General features: G+C 38.5%; 1 protein-coding gene across 1 annotated transcript in view; it reads left to right on the forward strand.

The window, feature by feature from the left end:
- The window catches only part of LOC114240899 (multiple PDZ domain protein), a 189008-nt gene that overhangs the window by 106960 nt on the left and 57061 nt on the right, over window positions 1–24987 (forward strand). The window contains exon 25 of the mRNA XM_089739138.1: window positions 21306–21508. Coding sequence (XP_089595264.1) covers window positions 21306–21508 — 203 coding nt within the window. The remainder of the gene's footprint in view (window positions 1–21305; window positions 21509–24987) is intronic.

The raw sequence follows: 24987 nt of genomic DNA on the forward strand, positions 1-24987 counted from the left end.
GGCAGGGTGATGGTACCTACCCGCGCGGACTCACAAGAGGTCCTACCACCAGTAAAAAATTCTGCGAAGCACTGCTCTTGCTAGAGCCAGTGTTAGCAACACCTCCTGGTTTGAGCCCAGAGAAATTACCTACACGCTAGGGTGACGCTGTTATAGCCTCTCAAGGCTATCAGCATCGGTAGGAAAAAAAAACAAAAAAAAGCTACCAGTAAATAATACGCTAATAATTAAAATTGCTATATTTAACCGACTTCAAAAAAGGAAAGATTATTCAATTGTTTTTTTTTGTTTTACCTAAGAACTCTTTCTAACCTATTTGAATAGTTATCTATTTATTTATCTGATAGCTTACGGGCTTTTATTGTCCCATTTAAATTAAATCAAGAACTGATTAGTGGTTTTTGAGTGTCATCCGTAACAATGTAGGTATATATTTTATTGGCTTAGACTAGATTGGTGATATTCATATATTTTTTTGTAAAAGATTTATGTAAAAAAATCCATCATTTATAAACACTAAGAGTGTGAGCCGTTGATAGATCGACTCTCTGCTAATGCATAAAGTGCGGTGCGTCGGAATACCGACTATTCCGCTATTTGATTAAAGGTGACGCATGCACGTTAATACGTGAAGCAAAAACTTTGTACCCCTTTTTACGAAAATTGCGCTGACGGAGGAGTATGAAATTTCCCACATTCATAGAGAATATAGAGAAGGAGTGCAGCATGTTAATATTGTTTTTATTTATGCATAAAAAATACATTAGATCAATAAAAAAAACATCACACACACTACCATGTATTTAACACATCACGCATGCATACTATTTGTTTATTGTCAAACTTTTATTTATTGCTTATAGTCTGTGGTCAAATTGAGAATAGATTAAATATTTTTTGTCTTTATTATTATTTGTCTAAAACGTCGTCTTGGCGAAATCTGTGATTATAGAAGTATAAAAGTCTTTGACAATAGAATCATAATAGTGTACAAACTTGTAATTTCAATTAATTATAGTCAAATTTCGACTACCAGGGGACCACTAGTCTATATATTAATAGGTGAAGGAATAACTTTGTATCTCTTTTTACGAAAATTGCGCGGACGGAGGAGTATGAAATTTCCCAAACTTATAGAGAACTAGCTGACCCGGCAAACATTGTTTTGCCATATATAAGATTTCTAGGGAATTTCTAGTGTAGAAAAAAAAACTAAATTATTGTAAGTGTGTAAGGATGTGGTAAATGAGTGAAAGAGGTATGTAGTGCTGTGAACGATGAGGGAATATATAATAAAAATAACAAAACCTCATTCAACCACATAATACCTCATTATAACCAAAAAAAATGTCCAAATAAAAAAAAAATTTAGGGGTGGACTACCCCTAACATTTAGGGGGATGAAAAATAGATGTTGGCCGATTCTCATAGATACCGGATAAGCACAAAAAATTTCATCAAAATCGGTCTAGCCGTTTCGGAGGAGTATGGCAACGAAAACTGTGACACGAGAATTTTATGTATTAGATATAGAGAAGGAGTGCAGAATGTTAATATTGTTTTTAATTATGCATTAGAAATAAATTAATTTAATAAAAAAAAACATCACACACGCTATCTTGTATTTGACACACGCACGCATGCATACTATCTGTTTATTGTCAAACTTTTCTTATTGCTTAAAGTCTGTGGTCAAATTGAGAATAGAGCAATCATGTTTGTCTTTATTAATATTTATCTAAAGTGTGGTCTTGGCGAAATCTGTGATTATAGAAGTATTGACAATAGAATCTGAATAGTGTACAAACTTATAATTTCAATTAATTATAGTCGTATTTCGACTACCAGGGGACCACTTTAATAATTCAATAACGTTTATAAATAACCATTTAAATTTATTTTACTGTGAACTTAAAGTATTAATTTTTACATTTTTTGAAAATTAAAGTTTTGTATACAGTACTTTTCTTACAACTTAAAATGTGGTTATTGCGTGCTTTTAAACTTTAGGAAAAGTGTATTTGCATGCGTGCTTTACAAACTAAAGCAGTCTTATCGCTCGATAATAGTACGCCCGATATACTTACTAGCGCTTAAGCTAAGATGACTTTAAAATAGGCAAATAGGCATTAGCTACGATGACCTCAAAATAGGTAAATAGGCATCATAAATACAAGAAATTTGAAAGACAATTAAACGTGTGATTGAACATGAAAGATATTTCAATTTCATCAGATTATATTGCGAGCTTAGTTCGCGTATACGGAAACTTATAGAGGAAAAAGTATTAAAAAGTTCAAAGCGTCGGTTTTTCTGGAATCGATTGACTCTAAGGGTTGACACACACACACAAACACGTTCTATTGTTTATTTAGAAATTTACCGAATGAATTTTAAATAATGTGATTTAAAATAATTATTCGGGTATACATTTAAAAAATGATGATTTTTTTATTGATATAAAAAAAAGATATTCCAAAACAAATTAAAATACACTAAAACAATAATGATCGAAATCAGTTGGCGTGATATTGAGTTATTGAGTTATTCATCTATTTGTCGCGTACGTACTTAATGCAAATTTAAGGCTTATATAGTTTTCTTATGGATACCATTATCAGAACTGGACTAAATTGAAATGAGACTACACGGAAAGCGTCAGCTTTCTAATAAAAAAAGAATCATCAAAATCGATTCACCTAGTCAAAAGTTATGAGGTAACAAACATAAAATCTCATGTTACGGACGTTTTTTCCCGGTTAGGGTACCGCATCGTCCCATAAGGAAATTCGTTCCAAAAAAAGTGCATTAATAATTTCGAACGTGTCAACCCTGAGTCAATTGGTCACTTAAGCAGTTCAATTACGTCGAACGTGCCGTCGGGTATCAGTGATAGTTACCGGAAGCAGCCACGTTGTTGCAAGGGGGTTGTCCGGAGTGCGCGCGGCGGGCCGGCCGGGTACTACGCGGCACGCCGGCGCGCGACCCGGAGACATGCGGCGACAGGGTCATGGAGACCATCTCCGAGGATGCCGAGGCGGAGCTAGAACTTGGTAAAGCGTTGCTCCTCAAAACTTCGAAGTCGTCGTGGCCTAAAGGATAAGACGTCCAGTGCATTCGTATGTAGCGATGCACCGGTGTTCGAATCCCGCTATCTTCATCATCATCATCATCATCAGCATGCGGCAGTCCACTGCTAGACATAGGCCTCCCCCAAAGCTCGCCACTGAACCCGATGTTCGGTTCTACGCATCCAGTTACCTCCAGCTGCCTTGCGCAGGTCGTGGCTCCATCTAGCAGGAGGGCGTCCTACACTACGTTTGCCGGTTCGCGGTCTCCACTCCAAAACACGTCTACTCCAACGGTTATCGGTTCTGCGACATATGTGACCAGCCCACTGCCACTTCAGCTTACTAATTCTGCGAGCTATATCCCGCCAGCGGGTATCAATTTATCTAATGAAATACGTACTCAACAAATGTTCACGATTGACTTCCACGGTGAAGAGATAGCATCGTGTAATTATGATTTGCGTAATTACTGGTGGAAGGACCTCTTGTGAGTCCGCACGGGTAGGTACCACCACCCCGCCTATGTCTTCCGTGAAGCTGTAATGCGTTTTGGGTTTGAAAGGTGGAGCAGCTGTTGTAGCTATACTGAGACCTTAGAACTTATATCTCAAGATGGGTGGCGCGTTTATGTTGTAGATGTCTATGGGCTCCAGTAAACACTTAACACCAGGCGGGCTGTGAGCTCGTCCATCAATCTAAACAATAAAAAGAAAAGCAATTTTTCTACGCCAATTATGAATATTATAGTTTTGGTTTGCAATAAGGTACTCTGGAGTCCAATAATTATAGGCCCACCCCCGATTACTCTCTTTAGACAACCCATACCCTGGGCCAGGAAGGTCAAGTTCCTGGGCGTTACCCTGGATGCATCGATGACATTCCGCCCGCATATAAAATCAGTCCGTGACCGTGCCGCGTTTATTCTCGGTAGACTCTACCCCATGATCTGTAAGCGGAGTAAAATGTCTCTTCGGAACAAGGTGACACTTTACAAAACTTGCGTAAGGCCCGTCATGACTTACGCGAGTGTGGTGTTTGCTCACGCGGCCCGCACACACATAGACACCCTCCAATCCCTACAATCCCGCTTTTGCAGGTTAGCTGTCGGGGCTCCGTGGTTCGTGAGGAACGTTGACCTACACGACGACCTGGGCCTCGAATCAATTCGGAAATACATGAAGTCAGCGTCGGAACGGTACTTCAATAAGGCTATGCGTCATAATAATCGCCTTATCGTTGCCGCCGCTGACTGCTCCCCGAATCCTGATCATGCAGGAGCCAGTCACCGTCGGCGCCCTAGACACGTCCTTACGGATCCATCAGATCCAATAACCTTTGCATTAGACGCCTTCAGCTCTAATACTAGGAGCAGGCTTAGGGACCCCGGTAACCGTACTCGTCGAACTCGACAAAGAGGTCGACGTGCAACCTAACCCATGCATCAGCCCGCTGAGTTTCTCGCCGGATCTTCTCAGCGGGTCGCGATTCCGATCCGGTAGTAGACTCATTCGCGAAGTAATTGCTCTTGAGTTGTTAGGTCTCCTTCGGAGGCGCTCGGGCAGTTGTTAGCAAATCCCACCCCTCCTGGCTGAGCCTTTGCTCGCCCACCTGTCCTGGTGAAACTACAAAGGCCTTCGGGCCACCAGTAATTTTTCAAATATAAAAAAAAATATATGTAGGACATTATTAGCTTTTTTCCTCGTAATTAAAGTAAATAAACTGTACCTTAATGCATACTTTTTCATTTCTATTGTATCTGAGCGACATTAATTCTTTTGCACAAATCGCAAGACATGCTTGCTTCACGAATCTATACGAGACGGTGATAATGACCCGTCCTTTTTTTAAATTATATTGCTTAGATGGGTGGACGATTTTATGGCCTATCTGGTGTTAAGTAATCACTAGAGCCCATGGACTCTTTTACATAGGCACAGCGCTCTGGGTTTCTCGCCGGATCTTGTCAGTGGGTCGCGGTTCTCGATCCGGTGGTAGATTCTGCTAAGCACTCTTCACGCTAGGGTTAGTGTTAGCAATTCTCTCAGGTTGAGCCTGTGAGCTAATCTACTGGTCCGCGCGAAGTTGGAATAGCCCCTAAACGTACCAGCGCTTAGGTAGGGGATAAATGGATGAAATAAATTACACGCGTAGCTGGAATAGCCCCATAAGCTATTAACGATTAGGTAGTTTTGAAGTCGTCGTGGCCTAAAGGATAAGTCCGGCGCATTCGTGTTGAGCGATGCGCCGGTGTTCGAATCTCAGGCGGGTACCAATTTTTCTAATGACATACGTACTTAACAAATGTTCACGATTGACTTCCACGGTGAAGGAATAACATCGTGTAATAAAAATCAAACCCGCAAAATTATAATTTGCGTAATTACTGGTGGTAGGACCTCTTGTGAGTCCGCACGGGTAGGTACCACCGCCCCGCCTATTTCTGCCGTAAAGCAGTAATGCGTTTCGGTTTGAAAGGTGGGGCAGCCGTTGTAACTATACTGAGACCTTAGAACTTATGTCTTAAGGTGTGTGGCGCATTTACGCTGTAGATGTCTATGGGCTCCAGTAACCACTTAACACCAGGTGGGCTGTGAGCTCGTCCACACATCTAAGCAATAAAAAAAAAGGTAAAGAGATAAAAAAGAATAATTTACATAAATAAAATGTTTGTATTTACCAATTTAAAATTTTACTTTAACACAAATTAAACAGATTGACAACGCGTTGCTTAAATAATGTTCCTTAAAAGCATCTGCTAATAAGCAAGGTATGCTGAAGAAAGTCCAAAGGCAAAAGTCTAATGCGCTGGTCGGATCTGATACGCTTCTACCCTCAACATCTCGGTCCACGATTTCATTGATAGACACAGCTGATGATAGAGCGAAAGATAATCCAAGAGAGACCACGACCCTCAGCATTGAGTACCATCAACACGAGCAGGAAGATGAATCAGTGATTGAAATTAGAAAATTTCGGCTAAATTTTACAAATTAAAATGGACTGTTCTCATCTATAGATTAATAAGTGTAATACAAGTATGAAATTTCCTACACTTATAGAGAATATAGAGAAGGAGTGAAGAATTTTAATATTTTTTAAAATTATGTATCAAAATACATCAAATCAATAAAAAAATACATTACACACACTACCATGTATTTGACAAACACACGCATGCATTCTATTTGTTTATTGTCAAACTTTTCTTATTGCATATTTAGTCTGTGGTCAAATTGAGAATAGATTAAATATTGTTTGTCTTTATTAATATTTGTCTAAAGTGTAGCCTTGGGGAGATCTGTGATTATAGAAATATATTAAATAGTCTTTGACTATATACTCATAATAGTGTTTAAACTTATAATTTTAATAAATTATAGTCGAATTTCGACTAACAAGGGACCACTAGTTTTAAAGTAAACGCGCAAATTACTAAGCTCGCTAATTAAAACATTTGTGTTTCGATTCCAGCCGAAGTATTAATTGATTCTCGTCACAATAAAGATAGCCAAGGTTCAATTCAAAGTTGATTCTCGTACTATCTATTTCAGTGCGGGCGAAGTGTTCGCGAACACACAATGAAATGTTTAGGTTAATGCTTGCCTATTTTTAATTTGGGTTTCTTTCTTTTATATGTCTATCGAGATTAATTTTTCACACTGTTTCTTCACCAGCTGCCTCGTTACAAGCTTTAGCTGTTGTATGTGTGAAGGCTGTGAGAACACGCATTGTTTTTGACGAAACAGAGTTCAGAGAACTATTTTTATTTGTAAATTTTACTATAAATAGTGGTCGATATTTGACAGATGCCTGAATCTCGCTTACGACATTGTCAAGATGAGCTTGCATATATACAAATTCCGAACGACAACATTCAGACCCAGACGTCGTCACCAAGCTTGGGACAAGAAGTCCAAATCCCAGTTTTAGAGTAGAGCGTTTTTACTGGTGGTTAGGGCGTCTTGTGAGTCTGCACGGGTAGATACTACCGCCCTGCCTATTTCTGAAGTGAAGCAGTAATGCATTTCGGTTTGAAGGTTCTGCCAGTTGTTGTGCTGTAAAACTGAGACCCTAGAACTCTTGTCTTAAGGTGTGTGGCGGCATTTGCGTTGTTGAAGTCTATGGGTTCCGATAACCACTTAACTCCAGGTGACCCACACATTTAAGGAATAACTAAATAAACACCTGAATGCCACAAAACGGCCTTGCCACAAGAGATTTAAGTGCTCATTTTGTTCTAGCCGATGATATACGGTGGAATGTTTCCCTCGTATTAGTGACCGGGAGTGGTTAGATACATATTTTTTTAAGGGATTTTATGACCTGGTAACTAAGACTTTTAAGTCATGTCTTATTTTAATTTATATTCTTAATTTTATGAAAAATGATAATATGGAGTGAAATGAAATGAAGATGATTAATTTGAGACATTAATCAACTGGAATGAAATGAAATGAAATGAGATGAGATGAGATGAGATGAGATGATATGGGATGAAATATAGTCTCAGTATAATGGTGGTCATTTACTGAAAAATTTTCAGTGGACTTTTTGGAGGATCCCGAGAATTTACGTTCAGCGACTTTGTTTCATTTTCCCACATTTGTGTACTTTCACAGATATTAAATAGTTAATAAACCACCGTTATTACACATTTAAACCTGAAGAAACACTAAATAGACAGAATAAAACAAAACACACAACTTCACTCCTCGCGTTCCCGCCAAAAAGTCTTGAATTACAGATTAATAATTAGCTTAGTACTGATTATACACGACACACAAACCCGGAAAATGCGCTGACAGGCACGATGAAGTATAACTAAGAGTGCAGCTTCAAAATACCTGTTACTAGTGGGTAGTATTTAAGATTACAGAGTAGAGTTAATAATGCACACACCCAAAAGTATCCAACAAAGTATTTTTGTAATGATACTCCATCGGTTATATATCGGTTATATTATTCCTGATGATATGAGTCCATCGGATAAACCGCTGAAATGTTGATGATACTGTAATAGAAAAATTAAATGGCATACCAATAACGATTATATTTTATCAAACTCTATCTCAAGATAGATGAACAACCAGTGCTTACTGTGTGTGTGCTTTATTGCATAACAAAATAAAATTAAAAATACTATACAAAACAATTGCGTTATTATTAAAGTCGACTATACAACTATAAATACTAGACAACTCATCATCATCAGCATGGTTCCAAGCTGTTTACGGCCACGGCGACCAGATTTTTCTGTTTAATAACTTAGAGCCAATGTCTGCGCTTCTCATGCGCACTAATATGACTATGGTAGCTTATCTTGTTCTTAAACGTGTGCAAACAGAAGCTACACGTAAGAACATCATCAACGAAATTGTAAAAAATTGTAGACAGCTATCAGATGGAGAAAAGTGTATTTATCGAATGAAAAAAATGAAAATAATTATATCGAAGATAGATTTAATTAAGTCCTTAGCGTCTACGTTACCGATGATTCTGCGGACAGAATGGAAAGTAGTTGACGTCGTCATTTCAGATCCTCCCGATCCACTAACGGTGATTCTAGGTACCTCAAGCACCGGTCATCGTCCTCGTCGAATCCGTCGCTTGCGACGAAGGACTCGACGAGTAAATTAACCCTCAGACACAGTTCACTGAGTTTCTCGCTGGATCTTCTCAGTGGGTCGCGTTTCCGATCCGGTGGTAGATTCTGCGAAGCACGGCTCTTGCTAGGGCCAGTGTTGGCATCACTCCGGTTTGAGCCCCGTGAGCTCACTAGTTAAGGCGACGCTGATATAGCCTCTCAAGGCTATCAGCATAGGTAGGAAAAAATACTTAGCTTACTAAACAGGTAGAAAGGGTCGGGTTGCTATTAGGAAGCAAGGGCGCAAACTGTCGACTCCCCTATCGATTTCAACTCCTCAATGCTTCGTTGAAGTCGAAAGATAGCAGTGAGAAACATCAGTATCGTTAACGCATCGTAACTGCCATCTGGTGTAGTGGTAAATTACGTGGTCACTACACAAGGGGGTCACGGGTTCGAATCCCGCCAAGGGAAGATATTTGTGTGATAAATATAAAATGTCTTTTCCAGGGTTATCGATGTATATTAAATATTTGTATGTGTATAATAAAAGTCTTACATTTATTTCCGTTATCTGGTACCTGTAACACAAGTTCTTTACGAACTTATCACGGGACCAGTTAACGTGGCGCGATTGTTAGTAAATATTTATATTTATTTATTTATTTATACTAGTAGTCCCGCAGTAGTCGAAATTCGACTTTAATCAATTGAAATTTTATGTTTGAACATTATTCTGGTTCTATTGTCAAATACTATTATACTTATATAATATAATCACAGATCGCCAAAACTACACTATACATAAAAATAATAAAGACAAACAATATTCATCTATTCTCAATTTGACCACAGACTTTAAGCACTAACAAAAGCTTGACAATTGACAATAAACAAAGCGTATATTTATATATATGTGTTGGGTCAAATACATGGTATGTAGTGTATGTAATATTTTCTTTATTGATTTAACGTATCTTTTATGCATTATTTAACAAAATATATTAGCATTATGCACTTCTTCTCTATATTATCTTAAGTGTGGAAAATTTCATACTCCTCCGTCCGCGCAATTTTCGTACAAAGGGATACAAAGTTTTTTACGTATTAATGTATAGATCTATACACGGACAAAATATAGAAACTCTCGCGACAAAAACTTCTCGAAAATTTATATCGCCTCAGCTCGATTCACCGTGCTATATATCATAACGTGATCGATGGCTGCTTGCAAAAGCTTTTATCTAAGGAGCTTTGTCCATTTGATCTCTCGGGCTTACGACGTTTAAATTGTATCATCCTTGGGATCGTTGGATTTTAGCCCAGAAGCTGGATCGTGGATTTCTTGGTCGCCTTAATAGCGGAAAAACTTGATAAAGTTCTTTGCGGATAAATTTGAGATTATCTTTATCATTTAAACCTACCGTGCCAACATTTTTTTTTCTATTGCTTCGATGGGTGGACAAGTTCACAGCCCACCTGGTGTTAAGTTGTCACTGGAGCCCATGGACATCGACATTGTTTATTATTATTTATTTTATTAGGCGAACTGTTTATTTTATCTCAAGTCACAGTCCTGGGTCTCATACAGCCTGCCTATCAGTAAATTAAATACCGGAAAATGTTTACATGAACGCCCCCACTCGATATGTATCTATAAAAGCTTATCCTGAAGCTGTTGCTGGTCCGATTCAGGTTTTTTTTTTAAATTATACCTAGTCAGGTCATAAGTATTGTCACACAGTAAAAACTTTTCTTTTAGAATGCTGGCCACAAAAAAGTTTATTGAATTCGAATTTCGAATTGTTCATGAAAATAAAAATGTATACTTTTAGAATTTTACTCATTTTTAAATATGGAGTGGACGCTTAAAGAAGACCGTGTTGCAGTTATTGCGTTGCATCGTTGCGGTTACGCGCCAATTCAAATTTTTAACATACTGAAAAATTTTAATATAACCAAAAGATTCGTTTATCGTACCATCAAACGATACAATGAAGACTCTAGCGTAGATGACAGGTCAAGAAGTGGTCGCCCTCGGTCTGTTAGGACTCCAGCAATGATAAAAGCTGTGAAGGCGCGAATTCAAAGAAATCCCAAACGTAAGCAGAAACTGTTGGCCCTTCAGATGGGGTTAAGCAGAACCACGGTGAAAAGGGTATTAAATGAAGACTTAGGGCTTCGGGCATATCGAAGAAAAACAGGACATCGTTTGAATGCTCGTCTAATGGACCTGAGACTGAAGAGATGCCGCGCTTTGTTGAAGCGGTACGCGGGAAAAACATATCGGGAAATTCTTTTTTCGGATGAAATTTTTTTTACCGTAGAAGAGAGCTACAACAAACAAAATGATAAGGTGTACGCACACAGTAGTGAAGAAGCGAGCAACCGTATTCCGCGTGTCCAACGAGGTCATTTTCCATCCTCGCTCATGGTATGGTTGGGAGTTTCTTATTGGGGCTTAACAGAGGTACATTTTTGTGAGAAAGGAGTAAAAACGAATGCAGTTGTGTATCAAAATACAGTCCTGACGAACCTTGTGGAATCTGTTTCTCATACCATGTTCAATAACAGGCACTGGGTATTCCAACAAGATTCGGCACCAGCTCATAGAGCGAAGAGCACACAAGACTGGCTGGCGGCGCGTGAAATCGACTTCATCCGGCACGAAGACTGGCCCTCCTCCAGTCCAGATTTGAATCCGTTAGATTACAAGATATGGCAACACTTGGAGGAAAAGGCGTGCTCAAAGCCTCATCCCAATTTGGAGTCACTCAAGACATCCTTGATTAAGGCAGCCGCCGATATTGACATGGACCTCGTTCGCGATAGACGACTGGCCGTGCAGATTGAAGGCCTGTATTCAAAATCACGGAGGTCATTTTGAATAAACTTTAGTGTCATAAGAATCTATGTTTTGTTAAGTTCATTTTGGTATATGAATGGTCACATAACGAATAAACTTCTTTCAATTATTTTACATTAAACATGTGACAGAATTTATGACCTGACTAGGTATAACCGCCCTACCCTAAAACATGGAACGCTTGGCTATATCGCGGGTGAAACAGGATATACACTTGTAGATTCAAAACACTTCCGTTACTGAATATGTAATCCATTCATTCATAAATTTTGCGCATTTATCTGTAACAATCTCTGACGAATTCTCCAAGACTTTTATATTATCTCCGTTCGAAATATTTGAGACTAGCTGACCTGACAGACTTCGTAGTGCCTCAATCGGTAACGTATAAAATAAACTTAAAACAAACAAAAGGAATCCGTCCGACGGGGGACACATCAAAGGAAAAACAAAATTGTTATTTTTATTTAATTCTGAACATTTTCATATTTATCTAACCTTTTTAACCTTCTCTAGATCTCCTCAAATAATTCAAGACCAAAATTAGCCAAATCGGTCCAGCCGTTCTCTAGTTTTAGCGAGACTAACGAACAGCAATTCATTTTTATATTTATAGATATCAATTCATAAGCTGTGCTGTAAAAATTATTTGATGGTACTCAAACGAGTGTTGGAAAATCGTACATTTTATTTTTCCCAGTGAATTTCTTTTTACAAAGTTGAATGAACTGAACCAATGTATTATTTAAGTGGTATCGACTGTACGAACGAATTATGGCGAAATGTAAGGAGAACAGTAAGGTATCTTTAGGTTGACCACAATATTTTGTTTGTTTTTGAAAAGGGTGACGAGCTGAGATTCGTGATTGTGTGATTCGTGATTGATGTCGTGATTGCTCATGGACAATGCTTTATTAATGCATGCATTAGCATACTATATCTTTAATTAATCTTGTAACACACGAATACGCTGACATTAGGTCACTGGTCAATTGGTCTTATTTGTAATCTTAAGGCTAGTTTCGTCATGTTAAAAACTGCTTTTTTTTCCCGTGATATAATAAAATTAAACTACATTCAAATGTAATTATAAGTAATAGTTTTTTAAATTATTTTATTCTTATTTTTCTGTTTTAACTACATAGTTTGAAATATCGAATTTTATAACCATTGCTGAATTTAAATTGGTATGTTGTTAAAAGTTGTAATGCAAATGACATTTAGTTAAAGACATTAAGAATGAAAACAAACTTCACGCATGCAATAATGGCAAGGATGACTTGACTTTGTTTGCCCGAAAAATTAAGACTAAGATCATGTACGATCGAGTGAGAGTACATTACTGTTCTCTTTACACTGTGTACAACAACGCCCACTCTAAAAGGTATGCGCTTCAGTGCATCGCAATCGAGTGCAGTCATGTACATAAATGATCTGTCGTGTTTTAATAATTCGTTATTTTTAGAATCGATTTCGCAAAACCATTCGATTGTTTGTAAATCGAATTTTAATTGAATCTCGTTTTTTTTTTTTACATTCGTTCGATATTTAAAATCGGAAAGTTTTTGTAGGGAAAATGATGGCAATTATTCGTTGGCTTTTGTTTCTGAAACTAAGCCTCCATTATTCTTTATATTAATAAGTTCAGCTAATGATTCATGTTAAATACAAATTATCCTTCTTTTTGCCCATCCCTTAATTCCTGTTTTAACAGCTTCCGATATGGTGGTAACGCAGCTATTGAGGACTTCAAACGCATGTCTTAATGTTGCGTTTATTTCTTAGGGGTATCTTGAGGTGGCCAAGAAAATTAATAAATGCGTTTAATTCTTCATATAGTACTCATTATATTAATTTTAATTATTAATACGTGAAGCAAAAACTTTGTATCCCTTTTTACGAAAATTGCGCGGACGGAGGAGTATGAAATTTTCCACACTTATAGAGAATATAGAGAAGAAATGCACAATGCTAATATTTTTTTAAAAGAATGCATAAAAGATACATTAAATCAATAAAGAAAACATGACACACACTACATACCATGTATTTGACGCACACACGCATGCATACTATTTATTGTCAAACTTTTGTTCTTGACGTCTGTTGTCAAATTGAGAATAGATTAAATATTATTTGTCTTTGTTAATATTTTTTATAGTGTAATCTTGGCGAAATTTGTGATTATAGAAGTATAAAATACAATCATAATAGTGTACAAACTTACAATTCCAATTAATTATAGTCGAATTTCGACTACTGCGGGACCTCTAGTTTTAATTATTTTACAAAATAAAATTGACATGCGCGTCCATCTTTTTTCTTCGTGTAGTAATTTTGATATTTTGACAATTGGTGCCACTATTCCGTTTCCTGTTTTGTGATTGGTTCGTGCGATATGACGTCATCGTTGGCCAATCACAGCCATCAATGTATGACGCGATGTTGATTCGTTAACACTTAATATTTACAGCATTGTGTCTATTGGCTCCACTACCACCTTCATACCAGGCTCATTTTTCAGAACCTACAGCTGATGTCGTGTGTGACGCATTAAAAAGCTCTGGTTCTAAAGTTGAAAGGTTTCCCAAGTTTTCCCTGCTCTCGCTACTCAAGCTTCGTTTCGCAGCTTTAACGATGTAAAAATGTTCGCGGCGTGTACGAAGCTATTTTCATTTTTGCAATAAAGCTTTCGTCTCCGCGCGTGGTTTTGGTTTGTTTTCTGTTCAAAATAAAGACGGCGGTAGTTTTTTAGATAATTTAGTTTTTACCAGCACGAGTATGGTTTTTGCGAATATTATAGGTCTTGGTTTTTTTTAATTGCTTAAATGGGTAGGCGAACTCACAGCCCACCTGGTGTAAAGTGGTTACCGGAGCCTATAGACATCTACAACGTAAATGCCGCCACCCACCTTGAGATATGAGATCTAAGATCTCTGTATTGTTACAACGGCTGCCCGACCCTTTGGACTGAAACAAATTACTGCTTCACGGAAGAAATAGACAGGGTGGTGGTAATTACCCTTGCGGACTCACAAGATGTTCTACGACCAGTAAAAAATGGAAGGAGAAAACATGTTGCGTCGACCCCAGGTGACTGGGAGAAGGGCAGGATAATGATGATAGAGCAATTTCGAAGGCAAAACTATACGATATATTATTTGTATTTTCTTTATCAATCAGCGGACATGAGCTAGGTTCGTGATAAAATAACATTGGACTAGCGCATTATTCTTCCTATTCGTACACTCTTGACAGAGTGGTCGTGGTCATGCATCAGTCGGATCCTGCGATACCGATGCTCTCGCGATGCGACGCCATGTGGCACGATGTTTCGCAGAGTGAGAGCAATCATTTATGTTGGAGTGAGTAACAGATTTTATGAGGTCGGTCCATCGTGTTGGAGATCGTCCGCGAGATCTTTTGCCCTCGACTTTCCCTTGCACCACCAACCGCTCAATGGAGTCCTCATTACAAGATTAGCGCATTATAAGATTAGTAAAATCAAAAAAATAAATATTTGTCACGATTTATTGTTAGTTCCGTATTTATGCACAAAGAGGACAGTTAGCCAAGCAGAGTAAATTAAAATCCCTAATAGTGAAGCTGTTATAGCCCTACGTTAGTCCATACCCGATCCTGTAGACTGAACGGTAAACAGTCGACGTCGCCCAAAACACGTCATTACGGATCCTCCCGATCCATTAACGGTGCTTTTAGGTACCACAAGCACCGGTCACCGTTCTCGTCGAATCCGCCGCTTGCGACGAAGGGCTCGACGAGTGAATTAACCCAAAGACAGCCCACTGAGTTTCTCGCCGGATCTTCTCAGTGGGTCGCGTTTCCGATCCGGTGGTAGATTCTGCGAAGCACTGCTCTTGCTAGGGCCAGTGTTAGCACCCCTCCGGTTTGAGTCCCGTGAGCTCACCTACACGTTAGGGCGAAGCTGATACTATAGCCTCTCAAGGCTATCAGCATAAGTAGGAAAAAAAAAACCTACGTCAAAACTTCATAATGTAACGCAGATAGTTAAAAAATACACGAAATTTTGTTGAAAAGTTTTCATCCGAGTGTGAGCTTTATGTAGAGTATCTTTATGTATGCATATTAAATGAAATATTGACGGCAGTTAGGACAATATGTTAATGTCGACGAATAACACTATAGTCGTCTGCGATCACGGAAACTATAATCCATTCGAAACTTCGGAGATAATAAACGCGAGATCATAATTTACATATAATAGAAGTTTTAATTGCGTTGTTTAAAATTTACATTTTTCGTAGGGGTATTGTCTAAATTTCCAGTTTCTTGCAGCGGAGTCGATCATGACATATTCCGTGTTGTAGGCGATATTCAATTGCCGTTTTTAATAAAGTTCCTTTAATCGCTAACGCGTGTTTTTGGGTCTTCAGTGTCGCGGAATCCCGTGAAATTTTATGAAATTTGAGTTTTATGGCTGAGAGGAAAAAAACCTTTTTATTTATTTATTGCTTACATGGTTGGACGAGCTCACAGCCCACCTGGTGTTAAGTGGCTACTGGAGCCCATAGACATTCACAACGTAAATGCGCCACCCACCTTTGAGATATAAGTTCTAAGGTCTCAAGTATAGTTACAACGGCTGCCCCACCCTTCAAACCGAAACGCATTTCTGCTTCACGGCAGAAATAGGCGGGGTGGTGGTGCCTACCCGCGCGGACTCACAAAAGGTCCTACCACCAGTAAAAAACCTACAAAAATGCAGGAATATTTTTTTTGACACTAAACCTTTTGTTGTAGCTATGCTCTATGTCAAAATGCGACTGTAAGAGCTAAGCATGTCTATTTTCGACGACAAAAACACCTATATTCTTGAAGCAATCTTCTGTGTGTACATAATCTGTACGCAAAAGTACTTTTTAGTTCAAAAGCCTACAAAATGTTTTTTGAGAAATTTTCGTCGTCGACTGTACCGCATTACATAGGATAAAGTAAGCTCCGATAAGCAGCTTTTGTATCCAATATCGGCACGGGCTTAAAGGTTATTTGAGCGCTGTTTATCAGTGTGTTTGAGCCGATTTATTTATAAAGCTTCCACCTATAGATACGCTGTTTCAACACCGAGCTTTGGAATCGTTCCCGGAAACAAAAACGGTTGTGCTAGTACTGATGAACAAACGTTAGATTAAATATTATTTTAGCATGTATTTTTTTATGTACGCAACATTAATAATTCATCCATACTACCTGGAGCCACTGTGTTCATCCACAGTGCGTTTCCAGAGATCTTTTTTGCCACGGACCATACGGCTTTGGAATGAGCTCCCGTCCAGGGTGTTTCTCGAGCGCTGTGACACGTCCTTCTTCAAATGAGACTTATGGAGAGTACTTAATGGTAGGCAACGGCTCGGCTCTACCCCTGGCATAACTGAAGTCCATGGGCGACGGTAACCACTCACCATCAAGTGGGCCGTATGCTCGTCCGCCTACAAGGCGCCTTCCATTTTAATAGGTTGTCGTGAACTGTTCTTTAAACGCAAGTTTTTTGTGACGTCATTTGAGGCCAAATTTACGGCAAGATAGCTTTTGATTATTTAAAAACGGATTAGCAACATGTGACATCGTATTGTTTATGACAGCTAGTTTCCGATTTTACCTTCACTGAATATGAGCCCATAAAAGCGAAATATGTTTAAATCCATCTTGAGCGTTTCTTTTAACACGCTTTTATTACTTTGGTATGTATGTATGCTGTCTTTGTTTGTTGTGTTTGTTTGTCTGTAATATAGTATTTTTTATTTTATTTTTATTGCTTAGATGGATGGACGAGCTCACAGCCCACCTGGTGTTAAGTGGTTACTGGAGCCCATAGACATCTACAACGTAAATGCGCCACCCACCGCGAGATACAAGTTCTAAGGTCTCAAGTATAGTTACAACGGCTACCCCACCATTTGAACCGAAACGCATTGCTGCTTCACGGCGGAAATAGGCGGGGTGGTGGTACCTACCCGTGCGGACTCCCAAAAGGTCCTACCACCAGTGAATGAATGAACCAGTGAGTGAGTAAATGAATGGCTCTAATGAAAAATACGTCGGCATATCACGTTCTTACGGATCCATCAGATCCAATAACTCTTGCATTAGACCTGTCTTCAGCTCTAACACTGTAACACTAGGAGCAGTCTTAGGGTCCCAGTAACCGTACGTAGATAAATATGTAAATCCCCGGAATTAAATAAAAATAACAATTTTGTTTTCCCTTTGATGTGTCCCCCGTCGGACGGATTCCTTTTGTTTGTTTTAAGTTTATTTTATACAAAGTTTGGGTTTTTTATTTCTCGATTGAGGCACTACGAAGTCTGCCGGGTCGACTAGTCTAAGAAATAAAGTAATTTAAGGTTTTATGGTATATATCGGGCAAAGTTACGCAAGAAATGCAAAATTACCAATTTTATGGGCGCTTGTACTTCCATAACGGTGACGTATCCTACATAGGAATCCCTTTAAAGCGCCATAGCTGAACAAACGGGCTGCCTCAAGACAATTAATGGGCGGTTATTTATGGGACAATAAAGAGTTCCTCAAGTACGCCACGCGATATTAGGGTGCTTTAGGGTATTTTACTGGTAGTACGACGTATTATGAGTCCGCACGGGTAGGTAACACCATCCTGCCTATTTCTACCGTGAAGCAGTAATTCGGTTTGAAGCCGTTGTACTGTAAAAATTGAGACCTTACGACTTAAGTCTCAAGGTAGGTGATGTTGGAGTTTGATGTCTATGGGCTCCAGTAACCACTTAACACCAGGTGGGCTGTGAGCTCGTCCACTCATCTAAGCTTTAAAATAAGAAGCTTTTTAACACTTTTTATCAAACGTACAAACTAAATATTACTAATTACTATGCATACTTCACTTCGAAGGTCGGATTCTAAAAAAAGCCCAGTTGCAGATGCATAGATAGATTAATTAGGGAATATTACTCATCGATGTAGTAAACGCTATCTCGGAATTCGACCACAGTTTTGTTTTCACTCACGCCCGATCTTGTTATTGAGAGGAATCAATTGATTAAGATTAAGATTTGCATTTTCAAAAAGGCAATGATTAACATTTTCCACAATCGGAAATTTTTACTGTGAATACACGTCAGATAGTTAAGCGTCTTGTGAAGTAATGCGTTTCGGTTTGAAAGGTGGAGTAGCCGTTGTAACTATACTGAGACTTTAGAACTGATATCTCAAGGTGGGTGGCGGCATTTGCGTTGTAGATGTCTATGGGCTCCGGTAGCTATTTAACACCAGGTGGGCCGTGAGCTCATCCACACACCTAAGCAATAACAAAAAAAAAGAGATCAAATAATTATGATCACACAGAGATTAATTTCTGCCAACGCCATTGAGATGAATCGTGTTTTATTTCCGCATCCGCCGAAGGTTGACGACGTTGATGAATAACGTTCTTGACCTAGATATATAGGCTGAATAAAATAATTTCAGGTCTCCGGTCGGACTATATCATAATGTATATTCGAGTTTTATAGCTTCATTAAGATCTAAACACATCGGGTATTAAGCATACTGTTTGTTTGTACATGACCTGTTTTCTTCTTCTTTTTCATCGCTCCCTTATTTAGGGAAGTGATCATACATAATCTCCCTAATTTGTCAAAGTTTTATTCATTTTACTTTTTGATTAAGTGCTTACGGAAGTTATCGGTATCAAATCGTGATCGTCGTGGCCCAGAATGAGGTTTAACTCTTATGTTATCTCTCACTGCTTCACGGCAGAAACAGACTGGCAGTGTTACCTAACCGTGCGAGCTCTTGAGATCATCTTATCACCAGTAATGAGTGAGAGCATGTCTTAAGTATTTTATTACAAAAATTGGTATCAGTATTTGAATACCGGTACATTCTATTCTTTAGGTCACGACGAGTTAGACGTAGGTGTGCATTAGACAATGTGCATCTCAGTTTGTAGGGTAGGTTGTAACAGTATTTGACAGCGTTGTTTAGACTCTAAGTTTATTGATGACGTACCTCAATGCGTCTTTGGACTAGCAAAGGACTATACTTTAATACTTTTATACTTTAATACGCCTTTATTAGCTTCAGACGTATGTATATTAGTAACGGAATCTTTGAACATGATTTTGACCCCCTTCAAAACGTCGGATTAACTCGAAATTTGGTATACTTATTAAGGACCGATGAAAATTCAAATTTAACAAAAAACATTGAAAAAAATTTAATTCAACTAAAAAATTAAAAATAAATAATAGTTTAAAAAAACTAACAAAATACGCTTTTATAGAAATGTAAAAAAGCGTGGGCTGCTTTTCAGGATATTATCAAAATAACCCTTCTACTCATATCTCTATATATAAAAATGAATTGCTGTTCGTTAGTCTCGCTAAAACTCGATAACGGCTGAACCGATTTGGCTAATTTTGGTCTTGAATTATTTGTGGAAGTCCAGAGAAGGTTTAAAAAGTAGATAAATAAATATGAAAATGTTCGGAATTAAATAAAAATAACAATTTTGTCCCCCGTCGGTCTTTTATTTATCTTTATCGATTGAGGCACTACGAAGTCTGCCGGGTCAGCTAGTCTGTTCATAAAATATCTATAACTACTGATACCATGCACCCCACGCTTTTTTTACAGTAAAATCATTTTTTCTTACACTATTTTTAATTCAAATTTATTAAAATTTATTTGCTATTTTTTAGTTGGATTTTCTATAAAAGCGTATTTTGTTAGTTTTTTTAAACTATTATTTATTTATTAACCCTACCTAATCGCTGATAGGATAAGGAGCTGTTCCAATATAATGACGATCCGGGATACTATGCAAAAATTACGCGAACACAAAAAAAATATGGCTGTCTACTGCTTATAATCTTAAAAACTTTTAATTTCATGGTGTTTTTCATCCACTTCCCGGTTTCTAATATAATTTTGGGCTTGGTCCAAGGGAAATGTGAACGACCAATTAGTAGTTTAGGTGCTTGCGGAAAATCTGATAGAGAAAAAAATATATTATCATAATTATGACGTGTTTTGGGTTATCTCATTTGAGATACGTTCTTAGAAAATGGTTGGGTTGTGCATACGCGTCCGATATTGCTGACGCTGACTTTTGTTTCTTCTATCTCTCCATGGCAAAAAATGTAAAAAGAAATACCATCGCAGATCGCACCAAATGTTTTTATAAAGTGGCACAAAGAATAAATCTTCGACGCGCCATGTTGACAATGCCTACAAAATATACTATGGTTCCATACTTTGTCTACTAAATCTTTAATTTAAGGCTTTGAAACATATTCGCAGAAGCAGATATACGATATTGTTACCACAATGCAATTAGACGACTGTCTATTTTTATACTGTGGTGCCTTCAGATATATCACAACGAAGAAACTGTCATCAGCCTTGTGAGAAAAGATCTAAGTCAAAAGTGGTAATTTTAATATATGACAGCTGTCATATCCTTCACTGCGGAAAGAATTACGGCCGAGAGCTTTTGCTCTTACTACGCGCGGACTACCAATCCTTCTCATCATTAATCGACACGTCTACATTCCAACGTCATGGATCGGGTATTTCACGCGCGTATTTCATATGAAAATTTGATATTGACAAATACAGGTTTCGGTAGGCAGCGGCTTGGCTCTGCCCCTGGCATTGCTGAAGTTCATGGGCGACGGTAACCACTCACCATCAGGTGGGCTGTGTGCTCGTCTGCCTGAAAGGGCCAAAAAAAAAATACGTAAATTTCGTTTTTTGATCTTTCCAGATAAAATCCGTAAGAAGTACGCATCGCTCGGGGACAATGTCGTGGTCGTGAGGCTGGAGCGCTCGCCGAAGGCTGGACTTGGCCTGAGTCTAGCTGGTCACAGGGATAGGAGCAGGATGGCCGTGTTCATCTGTGGATTGCACCCAGCCGGAGCAGCCGCCAAGGCCACACCCGCTGTTAAAGTTGGAGACGAGATCCTAGAGGTAAGCTTTTTTTAGAGCATTAGCTATAAGTATTTTCTGAAGTTAAACTTCTTTAGAATCGTTGTGATTTCAAAATCGATGAAACGAAATAAAACGAAACGAAAAAATAAGTGTGCCGCGATTGGCTTGCCGAAGCGGCTCCGAGCGGCGCCGACAAATCACGAAGCGCTCCACACGGTCTCGCGTCCCCGTCTAGTTCAGTGTGTTTTTGACGTCTGTGACGTGCACGCTCTCGTGGTTCTCGGAGCGCCCTCAGATACTTTTATTTCTATTTAGTTTGCTATCAACAGATGTTGCTGCACGTTCATTCAACAATAAGGAAGTTTAAATTTTTTCAATTTTCTTTAATAATAATCACACTAAGACTGCAATAAGTCCTGGTGGTTTTTTTTTCAATTATCTTCATAAATGACGGAGCTATGAAGCTTTTCCCTCCCATTTTTAAATCGTATGACGCGCGGCCGGCCGGCCTAGCGCTGACGTCATAAGTCTCGCCCGTCTCGGCACGACGCGCAGCGACTAGTGCAACACAATATCAAGTATTATCATAAAAACTAAAATACATTATAAATACTGCATCGTGCCTATGTGTACCAACACGACTCTAACTGCCCCTGGTAAACATTTTTTTACGGTACCAAAGCAGAAAAAAATAAGAGATAAGTGGTGCAAAATTATGAAAAGAAAGGAATCTTTATCAGAAAAATCAATACGGTATTGCTGCGAAGACCATTATTGATGTAAGTATCTATGTCAGTATCTATTTATCTAATAATACTTAACTACTCATAAGTCAAGTCCTAGGCAAAACAACCTTCTGAACCTTACTTTTTTGTGCTATCGGTGTAATCAAATCAGCAGTTTTAATAAATTTTAAGTTACTTCCAACAATAGAAAGCTTTACTTTTGTCCAATAATATTTTACAGACGTAGAAGATGGTTCTACTTCGGTTCGGTTCAGCCACATAACTAGAGCTATAGTATGCTTACAACCTCTCTGGCTGGCGGCACAATCTTCGCAGCGTACACTTATAATCTGTTCAATCTCTTCATTACATACATTTGAAGAGCGGGACAGCCGTTGTAACTATACTGAGACCTTAGAGCTTATATCTCAAGGTGGGTGGCGCATTTACGTTGTAGATGTCTATGGGCTCCAGTAACCACTTACGCAACGCATTACGGCAGAAATAAGCGGGGTGGTGGTACCTACCCGTGCGGACTCACAAGAGGTCCTACCACCAGTATATTATACTAAGTACACCAGTATATATAGTACTAAGAGAGGTGCGGTATTGTATTTCTGTAGATAGTTTCTCACGAAAATACAAATAAAACGGTATGTAATAAATACGATATAAAAGTACGACAGAAAAATTATATATTAAGTAGGTAGGTATGTAGGTAGTCACTTATTTTGAAACCATTACGCCTCATATTTCTGCAGTTGTATACAACGGAAGTCAAAAAGTCTAAAACCGCACACACCACGTCTGAGATAGTCTTTCTTTTCTTCTCAGTCGTACACTCCTAGCGGAGTGGTCGTGGTTATGTATGTCTTATTTAGACATTTCCATAGCTCTCATGGATAAATAGTAGCAGTGGTTTAATAAAATAAATATAAATAATTATAATAGTGCTCTGAGATAGTAATGCGAGCATAAAACACGAATCTCCCTGCCGAAATAAGCAGTTCCAGTGCGTTCCGTCCCGCACAGGGCGGCCTACGAGACTTGTGACGTATAGCCGTGAATGGTGCGCGCGGATTTTTATTTTCGTGTGGGTGATATTAAAAAATTCACAGTGTCATCATTTTTAGAGATATTCAAATATATTTTTTACTAGGTTGAATATTTTTGTATTGTCTTTAAATTTATATAATTATTTTTTGTTTTTACGTGATTGGAAACTTCCTCATTCCTAAAACGCGGTGACGAGATGTTACACAGTTGATAGGCATTCTCGTATTTCTCTTGCTTAATCATATTTACCTAGCGTAGGGATATCGTGACCATGCAGGCGGCTTCCTCAGGGCAAGGCTGCTCCATTGCACTGCGGAGTGGTTGACCCTTACGGTTATTTTTATCAATAAATAAATCGTAATAAAAAATGTATACAGCCAGTTTAAAAATACAACGAAATCGGCTCGAATCTCGCGACCGGTTCATTCAATATTAAATACATAAACGAATACTAAAAGAAGACCATTCAAAATACTCGTAAAATCGCATGCCGTCGCGCTGTACATGCTTACATCCTAACATTTGGACTGGCGCCAGAGAAGACTGTTCACTGTTCGGTTACTATGTAAAAGATGCATGGTCTATCTGGACACAGTTCAAACATGTTCTAGTTAGTTCGATGCAATGGACCGACCGAGTTTTTTTTTTTTTTGAAACGAAGTTTCTTATGGGACGATGCGGAGGGGTACGCTAACCGGGAAAAAAACGTCCGTAACGTAAGACTTTTATTAGTAATGCTGACAGTGTACGACTAAACTTTGTAATAAAGTACAAAAAATAACATTTTTTTTTAACATTCATTGACCACGATCCCAGAGCTTTCGTTTGCGCAATACTAGGCTGCACTAAAAGTATCGGGAATAGAATATTTCCACTGCTCCTGTCATATTAAAATCTTTTTAATTGAAAACTCCTTGGTTTTAAAAATCGAATACCATTTATTTATTTAAAAAAAGATTCTCGGTCTTGTCACGAGGTTTTGTCAAACTTGTTTAGTCGTTGAGAAAATGGAATTGACTCGAGAAAATTCAAGAGCGATGTTTTATAATGACTTTCGAAGTGGTTTAACACAAAAACAGCGTGTTGACCGGATGATTTCTGCATTTGGTGATGAAGCCCCATCCAAAACCACAATTTATCGCTGGTTTGCTGAGTTTCAACGTGGACGTGTCAAGCTCAGTGATGATCCCCGTCAAGGTCGTCCAAAAATTGCAGTCACTCAAGAAAACGTTGATGCTGTGCGTAAGCTGATTGAGGAAGATCGACATGTGACATACCGCGAAATTCAGGCAACTTTAGACATTGGCATGAGTCAAATACAAATAATCTTGCATGAACAATTAGGTTTAAAAAAGTTGTTTTCCCGATGGATACCGCATTCGCTCTGTGAAGAGCAAAAAGCGGCTCGCGTTACTTGGTGCGTCAGAACTCTCGAAAGATTCCACGCAGGATCCTCAAATACTGTATACAACATTGTATCAGGTGACGAATCCTGGATATACGCGTACGAACCCGAAACAAAAAACCAGTCACGAGTTTGGGTGTTCGAAAATGAGTTAAAGCCAACAAAAATTGTTCGTTCACGGAGTGTTGCAAAAAAAATGGTGGCCACGTTTGTCTCGAAAACCGGCCATGTTACGACTATTCCTCTTGAGGGACAAAGAACGGTTAATGCAGAATGGTATGCTAGCATTTGTTTGCCACAGGTCGTTTCTGAACTCCGTAAAAAGAACTGCA

This window comes from Bombyx mandarina, chromosome 28 (genome assembly GCF_030267445.1).
Source record: "Bombyx mandarina strain Sakado chromosome 28, ASM3026744v2".
NCBI lineage: Eukaryota > Metazoa > Arthropoda > Insecta > Lepidoptera > Bombycidae > Bombyx > Bombyx mandarina.